The sequence below is a fragment of the Athene cunicularia genome, assembly GCF_003259725.1.
Source record: "Athene cunicularia isolate RWA chromosome 2 unlocalized genomic scaffold, athCun1 chr2_part1, whole genome shotgun sequence".
In the NCBI taxonomy this organism is placed as follows: domain Eukaryota; kingdom Metazoa; phylum Chordata; class Aves; order Strigiformes; family Strigidae; genus Athene; species Athene cunicularia.
The window spans coordinates 96640728-96657152 of NW_020799095.1; the positions used below are offsets into that span (position 1 = coordinate 96640728).

Genomic DNA, 16425 nt, shown 5'->3' on the forward strand with positions numbered 1-16425 from the left:
TATACACAGGGGCACGTAATAAGCTGGAACATTCTCACTGCTTTGAGATGAAAATTACTTTTTTTTTTTTCTTTTTCCCCTAAGAGTTTCTTGCTGCCCAGGGTTAAATGTAGGTCAAGCTGTCTGAGCCCATGTCTGTGGCACACAGAGCAGGATTAAACCGGAATTTTCCACTCAACTCGACTGTCAATCACTGTAATGTCTGCAAATGTTAAATTAATCTGGAGTGATCTGGTGCTGGCACTGAAGAGAGCTTCTAAGGCTCAAGGATGGCATTCTGGCCTCCATGAAAAAGATGCCCTCTTTCTCTGGACAAGGGGTGGCTATGTTCTGGCTGCTTGCTTAGACCCCTGCAACTATCAGCCAAACACAGAAACATCTCTGTACAAGACAGTGGTACATGCATGTTAGAAAGTGAACGGGAAGAAACTATGCCTCGCAGGTGGATGGACTGAGAACAGCGGCAAGGGGAAGGTTATTCCCAGCATCACCATAGACTGTGCTGAGACCTGCCCTGTCCTTCTTAATGCGTGTTTCCTCATTTTTAAGATAGTATTAGCACCTTTCTGCTACTGTTTTGCAATGTGCTTCATAGTGGAAGCCATTAAAGGGTACAAAATATTTTACAGTAAGCATCTTCTGGTTTATACATCAGTCCCTTTATTAAGGAGAGTAAACCTTCAATGTGCCCCCCTCTAGCTGCAGTTAATACATCCACTGACATCCCAGCAAAGCTGCCTCCAGTTTAACATGTGACAGACATCACTGGGACAGATCATTCAGTCCTGCCAACTTAAATAACCTATTAAGGGCAACTTGGAACACCTAAGGTAAGCAGAAATAGGCAGTTAAATAGTAGCAAGTACAGCACATAGTTTTCTCCCTTATGTTTTGAAACATACTGGGGACAAGTAATGTTAGTGACTATACAGGATACTGAGAAACAGCTCATCAGTTTTACCACATGCAAAGAATTTGGCATCTCAGCTCTAATCCCCACTCTCAGGAGCAATCATTTGGCACTCAGTCTGGAAAAAAAAATGTAGAAAACAAGCAAAAAGAAAAAAAATCGTGTAAGTTTTTATCCTAATCAGTGCTAGACTTCTGTAAAAGTGGCACAATGCAAACTGCACAAAAGCAGGGCATTGCTGCAGTAGAAGCGAGCCATTAGAATAGGATTCAGCAGTAAGGTTTAAAATGTGCATTTTAATTAGAACTCATTTAAAGCACAACCGATCAAAACAGTGATAATGAGAGAAGCCTAATTAATTTTTGTCTAAGTAACGAAGTCTCATTACAGAGGGGTCTTTGGAAGAAAAGGGTTTGGGATATTAGGGTGTTTGTAATGAGACACAATACTGCTGGGAGCCTGGAAGCCAGACCTAGGGGTTTCACAGGACTGCAGCAGCCACTGTATTAATCTTTTAACAGGAAAAAGTAACCCTACTGAGATGAGACATCCCATTATAGCCGAGTTCTGAGTTGCAACCACTAGCAGAGATATTAAAACACAATCAAACAGAATGGCATATTATAAAACAAATATAAATACAATTAAAACCAGATTAAGTAAAAGATCAAAGCAGGCTAAAAAAAAAAAAAAAGTGCAGTTTCCAGGGAGTTCAGAGTTCAGACAGTAGAGGAGGAGCAGAAGCTTGGAGATCTGGAGCACTTCTAAGGACTAAAGAAAAGAAGAATTAAAATGCTGTAGATGGAGGAAAGCTAACTCAGGGTGGCTATAGGAAAAGAAAATGGTTACTTTTGAACCAAAAATAAGTATTGTAACATTTAAAGAACTAAGCCATTTGAAAAGAACAGCAGCAAGAGGAACACCCCCTGGTTCCTATCTGAGGGTATTATAAAGGCTGCTCTGTGAGCAGGGTGTCAGAAATGGGCTGGGACTGCAGCTCCGAGCAGACCTCTCTTTCTTGAAAAGACCTGTGAGAAAGCCCCAGGTTTGAATCATTACTTCCCTCCAAGCATTGCATCTCAACAACAGAAAGATCAAGCTCCAGCAAGCACAGGCACAGGTATAAAATATATACAAGAGAAGTATTTCATTAATAATCATACTAAATAAAGCACTTTATACTTGAACAGAAATTAACTGCTCTGTAAAAAAAAAAAAAAGTCAAGTCTTTCCTAGTTTTGTTAAGCTTTAGTATAGCAAAGTGACTGGTACCAGCCAGGAATAGTTTGATCTTGCAAGGATCTGTATTACCAAACACAAGTGTCTTCCACAGGACCTTTTTCTCTAGTTTCTTACTAACTGTATCGTTCCTCTCTTGTTTTAAGCATTGGCCAAAGCATGCCCCAGGTTTCTTAAAACCCCCTCCCATGAGCCAGTTCTTTAATTTTTTTAACCAGTTTTTGCAGCTTGATGATTTGGGGCCTCTGCTTATCCCCCAGCTGGTCAGCCAGCCCTGATGTGCCAGAGCAGTCACCAACACCAGGTGCTTTAAATGAGATTGAGGTGGGGTTGTTGAGGGAATTGAAATCACAAGTAGCTTAGATTAAGTGCCTAGACAATAACAACAGTGGGTGACAAGGCAGGTGCTCTGACACAGCTGCCTCCTGCTACAGCCCATCCTACAACAGATACACCTGAAATCACCCCAGTATTAATCACCAAAGGTTGAGGGTTAGACCACAGATACAAAATCCTCATCAGACATCTGTTTCGCAGGGCCCTCCCATATGCTTCAAGGATTGAGTTCACCCTCTGATTCCTTAACAATCAGGTACCTGGTTGCCATCAGCAAACTAGCAAGAGAGAAACACAAGTTTTACAGAAGGCCTGTCTAGTGTTTCACCTTTTTCGTTTTGTTGGTTTTTGTATTTTCACTTCGAAGGAAAATAAAATCAACAGGAGACAAATGCATTTCATGATTTTTAATAATTTTGTGCCATGGTTTAACCACGGCATATTAAGAACAAGCATAAAATCTGTATTTAAAACTAACAACAGCACTTAGAGCAACATCTTCCTTTAAAAGTATTGCAATAAACAGACCTTAGGTCTAAAAACTAGGACATCACCATTTGCTCAATTAAAAGAGTCAGATACACAACAGTTGAAATCTTTTCCTGTATATAACTGGGAGTTACGGTGGAAAATAAGCAACAAATTAATTGTGTTAAAAGGAAAATAAATTTTTTTAAAAAATTAAAGCAAGCCAGGTTTGTAACAGCATCACATGAACAGCTATTGAGAAGTTCCAATACAGTTGTAAAAAGACTTACTGTTTTTAATAGCTTTGTTTTTACATCAATTTAAAAGAAAGATTAAATAGTGTTGATAGTGCTGTACATATTTCAGAATAGCTTGAAACAAAATGGACAAAAATAAGAGATGTGTTGAAAATGTGATCTTGAAAGCCACAATGTTGGAAATACAAAAAAATCCATACAGTAATAAATTCTACACTGTAAAATAACTAGCAAGAAACAACAAAGGAAGGGTCAACACTCTAAAAACAGGCATTTGATGGTTAATTTTAAGTGTAACAGCCTGACTGATGTACATACCATCGTGAAATGCTCTGAGCACAGCAGCACTGGGCAGTTGATAGCTATACAAAGATAAAACCCCTATTGATGCTTATGTAGTCTTTGTTCTATAAGTAGAAAAGCTTTGTTAAAGAATATTAAAGTGAATTTTTTTATTATTATTATTTTTGCTGTCCAGGTCTATGATGCCTGAGGCTCTCATAACTTCTGCTTATACTTCTTTTAAAATCTTGGCTGCCTGCTGTGCTTTGTGGTAAATGGAAAGCGTGAACACAGCTGTGAATACACTTAATAGATAGTCTGCTCTTTCCACTGCAGCTTCAAAGCAAATTAGTGCCTCTAAAAGGAGACATGCTCATGTTTGGTCCACTCAATATGCAAGTTTTGTTATGATAAATCCTACTCTAGATTCCTCCAGTGGGAGGTTTGCTCTGTCTTCCTAGTCTTCCTAGTCAAAGGCCTGGGGTTTTTTGTTGGTTGGTTTTGTCTTTTTCCTTCATGCACAGAAGTGGTACTGCAGTGCAAACAGAAACACGGACATGGCCAGGCAAGGTATACTTCCAAAACAATTACTCTATGCCCTGACAAACAATAAATGAGTTAACGGATGACAGTCATGAAATATGAGTATTTGCCTATGGTACATGCTCACCGATAAAACAGCTCAATATATAGAGGGATGGATACAAGCTACCTGTAAGGGCTTGATGATGCAGAACTGGCCATAAAAAAAAATTACATACTTCTTTAGAACAAAAAAACCTCAAAGCAACCATGATCAACATTCAGATACAGGACTCCTGTGAGGACTTTAAAAGATATTTACAGACAAACGTGTAGCTGAAGTTTCAGGTTGACAGAGAAGTCGTGAAGGACTGTGCTCCAAGGCACCATCCTTGAGCGTGACGGACCAGATCAAAAGCCCACTCAAACCTGAGGAAGCCTCACCATTGACTTCACTGGGCCCCGGATAAGGCCCCCTGAGTTTTAGTATAGCGTTTAGTTAGTTATCTGTAAAACCAAACAAAAATGCCATCTCAAACATATCCCAACACCTTGCTACCTTACATCTGTGGTTAAAGCCTGACAAGTATAAAAAAGCTACATATAGACACGAGTATCTACGAAAGATTAGTCAGTATCCATCTGTGAGAGGACTAGTCTGTCTCGGACCAATAAACTTTTATATCACCTACCATCCTGGGATAGTTAGAACAAACAGTTTAGAAAAATAAGTACAGCATCTGCAAGTCTCTACACTAGAACTTCATGTTGAGTTTTCCTGAGGTATTTGCTTTACCAAAGAGGCCGCACCGGGAGCGCATGGGGAGAGACAGCCAAATGCGCAGCGACATCGGGGAAGAACCAAACTGCCGAGGGAGTCTGGCAGAAAGTGCTGAATTACTTTCCACACTGCTTCCCGCATTGGGTCTGAACAGGTTTAGGCATTTCTCCATGATCTTAAATATGAAATTGGGTTAAGCCATTGCTGTCAGAGGCCAACGCAGCAGCAGCGCTGCCGACTCAAAGCTCACGCTCAAACCCTGCATTCAGCTCGCTACCAACTGCAACTTTTCTTGTCCCTCCTTAAGGCTTGCACGTCTGCAGCTACACAGGTCATCAGCGAGTCACAGCTATACACCAAGCCTTAGGACAGTTTGCAGTGGCAGAATTGTGTACCAGTAGTGGGCATAGAGCAAGGGCTGGCTGTTGCCACAAAACTCGTTAGCCTAGTTTTGATTTTGCAGGGATGGTTTGAGTCAGTCCCCACTTGTCTGAGCTTCACTTCAAATCTAGGATGTGGATAAAAAGATTCGAAAGGTTTTAGCCCATTTCTAAGTTAAAAGAAGAAGAAAAAAAGGTAATCAAGGGTAGTAATAAATAACATATCTGCTGGAGAAGTAGTAACCAATACTGGTCCAACTCAGCAATAGCGAGGCAACAACCAATACGAGAAGCATCTAGTTGCAAGGTTAAAGCTGTGGAGGTTTTGTGTTTTTTCCTTTTTCTTAAAGTGACACATTTAAAAAAAAAAACCCCAAACAAATCTTCACAGCAAAGATGCATCAAACGACTAACTGCTATACACAGGCTACTCAAAAAGGATGTGTTCTAACTTTTTCCCTTATGACATTATATTGTTTTTTAATAGGAAAATAAAATACATAGACTTTTTGTCATTTGTATGCATTCATTTGCAAATTTTCTTACAAAAAAGGACCAAGCACAGAAGTTGGCATTCACAAAGTCTATGCCATTTTTTTGTGTTAAAATTGGTATAAGCTATACATTATTTTACAGTATTAACAACATCTATTTGTTTTTGTATGTTTGTTTGTTCTACCCATTGGGTAGGATATGTGCATAATATATTCAAGTTATACACAGCACCATACAAAGAAAAAAAAAACACGAACAGAAAAAAAGACAGACAACTGAAAAAGCACCATTTTAAGTGAGGCACAACAAAGGTGGGAGCGTAAGGCCTGATCCAAAGCCCCCTGAAGTCAGCAAGAGTCTTCCTACCAACTTCACTGGGCTTTGGATCAGGCCCTCTCGAGTGCAAGGGGATTCCTATCTGCTCAGACCTGAACAAGAGGCACCTTAGTTGCTTACAAACTACCAACATGCAAACCTCCTCAAAATTATATCTAATACGGATGTATATAATTTATTAAGAAGCCTACCACGGCAGACAGACAAGCACAAACCAAGGAGAGAAAGGAAGAAGTAAAGAGACAGCTTTATCACCCACAAGATCCTACACACACCACGTTGTTTCAGAAAGCTCACACACCAAACCATTTAAAACAGCAGCGGCAGCAGCAGCAATATAGCAAAGAAACGACAGAGTCATCTCTGGCAGTAAATCACACGGCTGTCAGAAGAAACAGGGAAGTATCTAAATTACAAGTTTGTTTCTTTACTGTTAACCAACATAAAAAGGTAAGCTCTTTTATAGCAGGAAAGCGATGCTAGCAATACCCAGGTTGCTTGTGTTCAGTCTAAAAATGTGAGACACAACAGCAAGGCAGAAGTAAGAGCCAGGAGACTTTGCAACACTTCTCAATATAAAATCATGCTTGGTTTTCCCTTTCAAAATAGCAGAAAGATACATGAGTGGTTACAAAAGCAACTTTAGCAGCCCTGACAACTGTTTAATGCAAATAGTCACAATTTCAAGGAAACACCAGTAGCCTCCTCCACTGCACATCTGTGGTGCTAATAGTGTGGTAAAGCACTTGATTGGAACTGAGCTGCCACCTACACCTGAGTTTGCTGGGAAGAGGCAGTGCAGGTCTGATACTGGTTTTGGAGGCTGAACTTGGTGGTGCAGCTTCTCCTAATTCCCCAAGAGGAGCTGTACTAAGAAAATTACTCTTTTTTGCTGGTGCAAGTGTGCCCAATTGGGCTTTTTCTAACATAGCAATGGCAATTGGAGGTGGGTCAAAATGTAATTTACACCCAATTAATAAGCACAGGCTGGCAAACAATGTATTAAGTATTTAAAAAAATAAAAATCTTACCAACATTTTCAGCTGGGCCACTCTAAAAACTTTAGACTTCAATTTCCTAATGAAACATACAGAACAGTCTTCAGACAGGAAGTATCTGTAAGTTCAACATGTCCTCACAAGGGACTCCTCTGTGCTTTAAAAGGCCTTAACAGGTCTCAGACAATTCAGTAGGAGTCTGTCTTTTCAGGGATTTAAACAATTGACATACTTGGGGCTAGTTTAAGAGAAAAGTTGTAATTGCACTGGTTGGCAAGCAGGCAACATAGTGATGGAAAAGACCAGGTATGTGTAATTAAATTATTTGCAACAGCCTTTATCTAAAAATCAAAGATGTAATGAAAAGCCAGCCTTCATCTGAACCCACTGTACAAATGGATCACTTGATTCTCAGCATCAGGTAGGTTTGAAAAAACATGCTTCTGAGATTTAGAGTACATGAGTACATTTCCTTCCTGTACATCAATACATGAGGTCTACATTAGGGTTGTCCTGAAAGCACGAGGATTTTTCACAGCTCACCCAAAAGGAGAGAGCTGTTGGATGGAAGATGCGCTAGCCCACCAGGTCACAGGCAAGAATGTGCACAGCAAGAAACTCCCCTATTGATAAAATCAGGGCCATGACATTTACAGGTCTGAAAAGCAAATATTCTCATGCTTCCAGCTGTTTGACAAATGACCTGTTGTTGTTGTTCCTGAGAGCACAGTATATAGCCACTTCTGGAAGGTGATTATGGAAGAGTAACTAATATACAGAGTAGTAGTAGGATACAGGCACAAGTTTGCATGCAGGTATGTATACACACACATGTGCATGGACATAACTTAATGGTAACAACTAGAGAGAACTTGTGAATAATCTTAAATACCTTAAAATATATCAGCAAGCCTACTGTTTATCCTTGGGGGAAGGAAATAAAAATACAGCAAAAAAAATTTTGGAGCATATCCATTTTCACCAACATACTATTTTCTTTTTCTTTGCCTATGAAATCAGGTAACCTTAGTTACCATGAACGTTCAGGGCTCAGAGTCAGTGAAAGGTTAGTAATTAATCTTCCCCAAACCATTCAAACATTCCTTAGAGATCAGAGCATAAGTTTTATGGTCCAGTATCTCACTCACTACCTGTTAGGGTTAGAAATGACCACTTCAGAGAGTGCTGTTCCAGACAGCCTAAACACAGGACTCTACCTCAGGGCAAGGCTTTCTTCCCTACTGCAAAAAAAGTGCATTCTTTCAGATACAGTGTCATTTCACTTCTTGCTCTTCCCTGAACCACATTCACAGAGGAAAAAAAAAAAAAAATCTTAGCGACACTTTATTTAATTTCTGCAAAAATTCCAAGTTTTGGGATAACAGAAGCAGCTTCTAGCTGGGACAAACTGGTGGGAGAAGTGGGCAAACACTAATAAAAAGCCAAGTGAAACATAGCTTGACCCATGGTTCCTGCAGATTCTACTACTGCAGGAACATAAATACCTTCCTCACTAGCCATCAAGAACTTGTACATGGGGCATGCATCTGAGTTTTCATACTTACAAGGAAAAAGCATGCTGTAATAAAGTCACATCAGACAGACTGGGTTAAGTGCAGAGTTCATCAGTGGGAGTAGCTTAAGTATGTCCTCCCTGACAAAGTGACAAATTATGCAAAGTACCATGAAACTGCACATGCCACATGCTACAGGAAAGGGGCCTGCACACTGCTCTGCTGACTGGGTAATAGTCTTCGTGTTCCTCACATCTTTCAAGCAGCATCACATACCCAGAGCCTGCTTGTACAGCACTGGGATGAACCCAACCACAAACACGCTAAACATACATCCAGAATTAGAGCCAAGTGCTCCACCGGCAAACCAGGCAAGAAACCTCTTTATGTTGCTAAATCCCCTGCCTTTTCTAGGCCTGCAAGATCAGAGCGAAACGTCAAAGATTGGGCATATTTAGCACAAAGAAGGGAGCCATGCCAAGCCACATAAGGGAAAAATTAACCTTTGCAATAGGACAGAGGTCATAATGCTTTATTTAAAGGTACAATAAAAAAAAAAAAAAAATTCTTTTTTCTGAAGTGGGGACACCACTGGACTGAGTTTTGGGAAGACGGGTTACCAGGCAAACCAGGAGATACAGCCAGAATTCAGGCTAATATGATTCATCACACAGAAAGCTCCACACACATATTATGTGGGTTTTATACATGATACACATAAATCGGAACATCAGTATGGAGGTATAATCTACATGATTAGCTCTACAAAGTTTGCAGAAGTATTTTGTAATTTATAAAGCTTCATTTGAGTGGCAATGGATTACAATTTATTAATTCTGGATATCTTCAAAGGGAATTTTCCATAAATGCTTCATAGAATTACCTATCTTCAAAGATTGCCAATTTCTAAGTCTGTAAAGATTGATAGTGCTATCTAATTCTGATACTCCTTTTACCATGCTGCTCTGTTAGCAGGGGCATATTCTCTCACTGCAACAAAAGAAAAACTAGAAAAATACACTATACTATTGACAGCACTCTTATAGGAGATCACTAACATTCATCAGAAAATACCATATTTACTCCTATAAGTGGCCCCAAAATGAAAGTAGCAAACTGTAAGCTCACCTATAGCAAGCAACAGGTGACTACACTTTCAAGAGCTGACAGATATACTGGCTGCACATTAGCTGTGGACAGCACAATACGATGAGAAGGCAAAGACGCAAGAGAAAATGCAACTAAGTGAGAAAATACTAAGTTCTTTTTAAACAAATCTTTTCTACAAAACTTGAACAGGTTACATTCTCCACACAAAGAAAAACTTCCTCAGTCAAGAAAAATTAAGAGACAACAGTGCAGACATCATACCGGACAATGTTAATGGGAAGTGCATAAATCCACTGGCATGCAGATGGCAGAAGATGGCAAAGGGCTGTCTTCAAAGAAAGCATGTTCCCAAGAGGTGACTTTGAAGGCAACTTCAAGGCTCACTGAGATCTGTGCATGGGGAAAAGTTGGTATTCAACCGGTCCAAGCCCAGGGCCCAGTCCAGGTGTGCTCTGCCATGACAAACAAGTTCCAGCTGTTCTCACCTGAAGAGTTCTCCACTAAATAATCCTACTCTAGGCAACAGCACAGTAGCTATGCAGGCACACATTCTCTGGCTTAAAAGCTCACTTCTGAAGGACAACAACAACAAAAAAACCCCAAAAAAACAAAACAAAAAAAATCACTGAAACCAAACCCAACATTTGCTGGTTTATTTTTAACTTCTGTTTAACTAAGAATTCCGTTTATCAGTTGTTTGTAAAAATCTAATTTCACAGCTTTTATTCCCAGGAACCAGACATGACAAGAGCCCTAGCTGACTGACAGCCATCTAGTCATCTCCTAAACACCTGTCCTGTGGGTCTGAGTGGAAATAAAAAAGTGAATACCACCATACAGTCTCTATCTCTCCCTTCAAATACATAAATTAAAAGGCAGCTGTACTCTCCATTACCAGCATGACTCAGACCAAAAAACAATTAGAGACAAATGAGGCTGCGTATTCAGACTGACAGTTATACAAATGTTTTCTAAACTAGAATAAAACCAAATTACCTTATGAAGAAAATAATCTACACCGAGGCCCATAAAACACACACACAGACACACACACTGTTTTGGCATTAAAACTCTGCATAGATCAAAGATGCACTTCAGTTATCAGAGCCCCCGGTGTACAGAAGTCCTGCAGAAATCCAGCCTCCAGCTATGGGATCAGGTGCTAGGGCACGTACTCCTCTGCAGCACCCTCTGGGCACACAGCGGCTGTTGCCCATAACCAAGCACAAGGCTTAATAGAAAAAAAGTGAAAGTTCTTAAAGTGAAAAGGTCTATGACACACTCATACACATATATATTAGAAACTACTCAAGCTAAGACTCTAAATGTTCTTACTTTAAGTCCATTTCCAAACTGCATTTTAAGTGCAAGTTGTGCTTTTTCATGTGCTTGTGATGCCACTATCACCATTTGTCAACCGCCCTCCAGCATCACGTGTGCTTCCACGCAGGAACAGCCAGGGAAGAAACACCCCACATGCCACGTTACAGGCAGATAACATTTTCCAACTACTCTTAAGACCAACGTGGCAAAACTAGGGCTTACAGACACTTAGTTAACACACGAGTCATCTTTACCCATGAGCGTAGTCCTGCTGGCGTCGGCCGGATGACATGCACGGAAGAGAGTTTCCGCAACAGGGCCCAGAGCAAAATGGTTTGCAGTGCGAATAACTGGCGCTCTCCCATCGCTGCCAGGGACGCCGCAGAAGCCAGCCACGACTGCTCTCGGTACTGCTGCGGAAACTGCACGGAGGGGTTTATAGCTACAAAGGCCCCTTCGCTTCAACAGGATGGATCTCCAGGACTGAACTTCAGTATCTAAAGGATGAAATGGAGAGCGAAAAGCACAACAGTCTCACGTATTTTAACAGCATCGCAGGGGAAAAAACCCACCCTGCATTTTTAAACAATTTATTGCATAATGTCATGATATGTGACTAAACACATTTCAGGTTACAGCGAGGACAAAAATCTCTAAAACTCTAAGTACTGACGATACTGCATCATGAAAAGGAAAAGAATGGCAGCACTTAGTTAGAATCAATACAAATTAACACATCTGGGATTTTGTTTTGCCATTTATGAAACAAAATAATCTACACTGCAAAACAGCTAAACCCTAAGTGATGGAAAATGCTGGAATTTCATATTTGCCTTCTTCCATCCAAAAGTCTCCAAGACACTTCACTGATGCACTGTTATTTGAATGCAAATTATTGCAAAGACAAGTGTCCCTGTATTTCTTGATTTGTAAAAGTCAAGAGATGTTAGGCTAAGTCCTGTCCCCTTTTTCTAGCAAACCCAGGGGGAGGGGGGAAAACTCCTCCAGATTCCTTCTGGGGCTCTATCATTATTCCACAGGTGAAACGACAACATATAGAAGAACTTCACATAAAACAGTTCCCTCATATATATTTTTTTAAAACATTAAGATAGTGCAACTTTTTAAAACACATTTATCACAACACAAATTAATTCCTTGCATTCATCTAAGTTCTCAACTTTATACCTTGGCACACAAAACAGGAATTTTGTTTCATATTAAAAAAATCCACACCCTGGGAGAAAAAAAAAAGCAAACTGGCCAATTCTTCCCCCATTCATCTAGCAAAACCACCTTCTTCCTTCTGCCATTCAGTGAGTATAAAACAGGCTGTACAAGCCTCATTTCTGTGCTAAGTTAACTTTTAGAATTAAATAATTGAAATAGTTTATTAAAAAAAAATAATATATTCCCCCCCTCTCCCCTGAAACACTGCTTGTAGACAAACTGAATGGAAGTTTGTATTTGTATTTCTTTCAATCTGCTTTGCATGCAATTCCCCTGAAAGGAATCAGAAACAAAGAACTGGTTTGCACGTTTGGTTTTTACTAAGTTGTACCACGTGAAACGTAACAACATTGTGCACCGGAGCATAGGGGTCTTCTTCCACCACCCTGCTTGAATCTTGTCTTCAGTTCAAATGCACCTGGGCGAGTAACTTAGACCAGGTTTCCTGGTTTCCGGTCTTGGCCTTTGCTGGGGACTATTGTGCTCTCTGAATTGTTCTGCTGAAACTGAAGTCTGCTCCCCCTCTGCGAGGAAGGAGGCACGTTGCTGTGCTGGTGATGGAAAAAAGAGGAGCCTGGGTAATGCCCCATGACCTCGCTGTATGTCGGGGGTGGTCCTTCCATCCTTCCATTACTGCTATAGTTGGTTGCACTTATGCCCGAATTGCTGCTTGGTGGGCAGGGGCCCCCATTGTACATCGAGATGTCTATCAAGTCGCTATCAAAAATGGTTCGGTTGGGCGGTGCCCTGACGGATTCCCGGTTGAGCTCCATCTGCTGCTCTGGGTCCCGGAGCTGCAGGGTGCATGGGCCTTGGTACGGCGGTGGCTCTTCCCCATCAGAGAGGGAGATGGTCGGAGGAAGGTCAATCTCATGCTGCATGTAAGGGTAAGTGGGCTGGAAGCGACTGAAACGGTCCCGCTGCATAAAAGACGGGGCAGTGAACCTGTCCCTGGACCTTGGAGCATACATGATCTGAAACAGGAAGAGATACACACATGACTCCATGTCGCAGCAAAGCACTGAGGGTGCTCTGTGTTTACAAAGGACTGAAAATGCAAAACGCTTCTCTCTGCCACCTATATTAGAGATTAAACCCAGAGATATTGTGCACACATGCTCCCACACACATGCATGTGAAAAAAAGAGGTAGCAGTGGCATGAAGGATGTAAAACAAGATGCTTGAGAATGGCTTCACAAAGGAAGACCAAGACACCACACAACTCCTCTGACATTAAAACATGCAGAGCCAAGAGAAAATAATTCTCTGAACATAGAAAACACATTCCCTCTACTCTCAACAACTGACTAGTTCTACAAAAATGTCCCAATACTGAATTTCAGTTGCAGTCTGAGTCTCTCCTTCCTACTCAGTGTAATACCCTGCATCACCAATGAATTCAGATGGCCATTTTAGTACATTTTGTGAAGGCTCAACATATTCTCACGCCTTCACTACTAAAGTGTATCAGGTGTCCTCCTCCCCCACAGTTCTCAGCCAGAACTCAGCCTCCCAGAAGGACCTACAAAGCTTCTGTACTGTGAGTAGAAAACATGTCCCTGGCAAATAAAGGCCTGGAAGAGTTCAAGATACTCTGAGAGAAGCTATTGCTTCTCACTTGGTCTATCCCAGATCTTAGACAGACACATCAGCTTCTTAGATCTAGATCTATCAAACAACTCTTCTCATTTTTGGGTCCGTGCGGGGGTCTTTAGCCCCTGACCCTCACAGGGTGCAGGGCCTGGAAGTTCTGCTGGAGAGCTGGACCATCTGGAACAATACACCCATAAATTATCCCACAGACCAAGAATCTTGCTAGCTGAGAGACAATGGTGAGAGGATGTGTGCTGTAAATCCAAGAAACATTCAGGGAGAAGAGCAAGTGGTCTCCCAGCTTCCACTGAACACTCAAATTACTGAGCCACTGCATGAGAGAAACACCTCTACCACGTACCTGTGAATGACTACTATGATAGAGGGAGCTCCTGATGGAAATGAGGTGTCAGGCAAGCAGAATTTTGTTCTTTTAATGAAAAATTCTTAGGCATTTATGGAACACTAGTTAAGCCAGGCTCAGATATCCAAAAGAACCTGGCTCTTGGTCTACACTAAAAAAAGCTTTATTTACTGAATAGATGCATATTTTTGAAAAACCCAAATAAACATTACAGGAAAGAGGAAAGTATGTTGGTGAAGATAGTAAGAAATCTTTCTGTACCTCTGAAGCACCCTGGCGTGAAACCGAGCTTTCTGAAGGCCACAAGCACCCCTCCTGGAATGCAGAAGAAAACAACAAAAGATGTAAAATTAATAGATCACATCACCATCCTGCCTCAATACCACAACTCTTACAAGCAGTAAGCTTCTAAGGACTGGCTGTCTACACCTACAGAGTGGTGATCAACAAGCAACATTCCATCCCTTTCTTTCCAAAACTAGAGCAAACAGCAGCTCTACACCCAAGCAAGTCAAGCTCGCTCCATTTTACAAGTGCTGAGACACCATCCACAGCACCCAGCCTCACAGGTTGTAAGGATGTGGCAAGCTACAAACACATGGCAACATGCAGAGATGACGAGATACTTCAGCACTTGCACGCTGAGTAGGTACCCGTCACCTCCCAACCCGTGACAAGGCCACATCAGCAAGCTCAGCAGGTCTGATGAAGCTCACCTGCCAGCCAGGATCCCAGCTGTATACCAGAACCAACAGTTTGCAACAAAACCTGGTGTCTGTAATCTCAGTAAAGTGTCAGTCACTCTAAACCCAGGTATATGCTGGTCAAAACTGTCAGTTGCCCAATTCCTACCAAAACCAGTAATTAAGCAGCTGAGATTTCAGCCACCAGCTCCCCTCTTCAACCACTTCCCTGACCACCTTCTCAAGCCAAAGTATTTTCTTTCTCATGCCTTGAAAGGCTGTTCTGACACTGGCCCTGCACTTATGGCAGAATAAAAAGGTGAAGAACAGTAAGTCAATAAGGGAAAACAGCTTAAGGTGTATCTTTATTTTTCTTCTCAATTAATTGTTTAGCAGCAACTACTGCAATGGATTCATTTTACTGGAAAATTTAGAAGCTGAAAAGGACACAGCAGCTATAAAGCACAGAATTGCAATCTTGATGCAAAAAGAGAAAATCAAGACATTGTATGGTCATGAGTATTTTCTTGGTGCTAATTCAAGTTTTAGTATTTTATAGACATAAGAAATTTCAAGAACAGGAAGGAAAATGCATACTGTCCCCAAAAGCATTACCCTGTATAGACTACTTTAAAATCTTACTGTACTACTACTTCTCACCATAGCATCTTTCAACATATTTCAGATGTAAAAATAGACCTAACTAGATGTTCATCATGACGCTCAGAGACCAAAAGCCGTCTGTGATCTTGTCAGGAGAGTCCACCACAGAGGAAAGCTGCTCTAAGAGGAATCTCCCACAGGATCCAGCTCTTAACGGAAATGCTTTGAATAACAAAGCTGGTCAATCACTTCTCCTCTGTAGCTTTGGAGAGCAGAGATGGAGGGAGGCTGACAACTGCAATTATTTACAACTTCCCTTTGAAAGTACTCCTATTTGCATAGGCCTGATATGACAAACCTTAAGTAGATTCATGTATCTGAGTGCCTATAAGGTTTGGTCAACAGAAGAAATTGCAACTGCATGCATATACGTATATACATACTTGTATCCACCTTCCTTTCCACCCCTCCATTGCCCAGATGCCCTCATTTTGAAATATCTGAGGGTGTATTTGCATAATTAAAGACAATCAGGTTATCAGCAGCTGACCCAGCAGGCTCCAAATCTGTTGCAATTGTTAAGTAAAATATACTAGTCACAGCTAAAGCACTCAATTAATTGCCCATGAACTACAGGCCATACACAGCCCAACAGCAGATTCCTGAGTCATCGTTTGAAAAATACTATAGTGTGTAGCTTTACGCTTAGCCTAACTGTCTCGGTCTCACCTTTAATATGTTCAGGCTTAGGAGAGGAAAAAAGGCAAAAGCACTGACCCAATCCAGTAAGAAATTCAAGCTGCCACCACCACTCACGTTACTTAAAACTGCCTTATGAAAGATTTTCCTATGTGGAAGTAGAAACAGTAATTCCCATCCTAGGGCCCATCTCCCCTCAGGCAGGAGAGTAAGAAGAACCGAGGAAGATAGTACAGTATACAGAGAAGCACTCTTTGTGCCAAGATAGAGCAGGACCTGCATGCTGAGCCAAGGCACACAG

The 16425-nt window shown here is 41.2% G+C and overlaps 1 protein-coding gene across 3 annotated transcripts in view; it reads right to left on the reverse strand.

The window, feature by feature from the left end:
- Positions 1-2877: 2877 nt before the first annotated feature.
- The window catches only part of LDLRAD4 (low density lipoprotein receptor class A domain containing 4), a 250812-nt gene continuing 237264 nt past the window's right edge, over positions 2878-16425 (reverse strand). For 2 of the 3 annotated variants that reach the window (XM_026841761.1, XM_026841763.1), the window contains 2 exons: positions 14401-14454; positions 2878-13155 (listed from right to left, as the gene is read on the reverse strand). In XM_026841761.1, coding sequence (XP_026697562.1) covers positions 12613-13155; positions 14401-14454 — 597 coding nt within the window. In that variant the 3' untranslated portion in view covers positions 2878-12612. The remainder of the gene's footprint in view (positions 13156-14400; positions 14455-16425) is intronic. The other variant, XR_003397711.1, reaches the window with a different exon arrangement.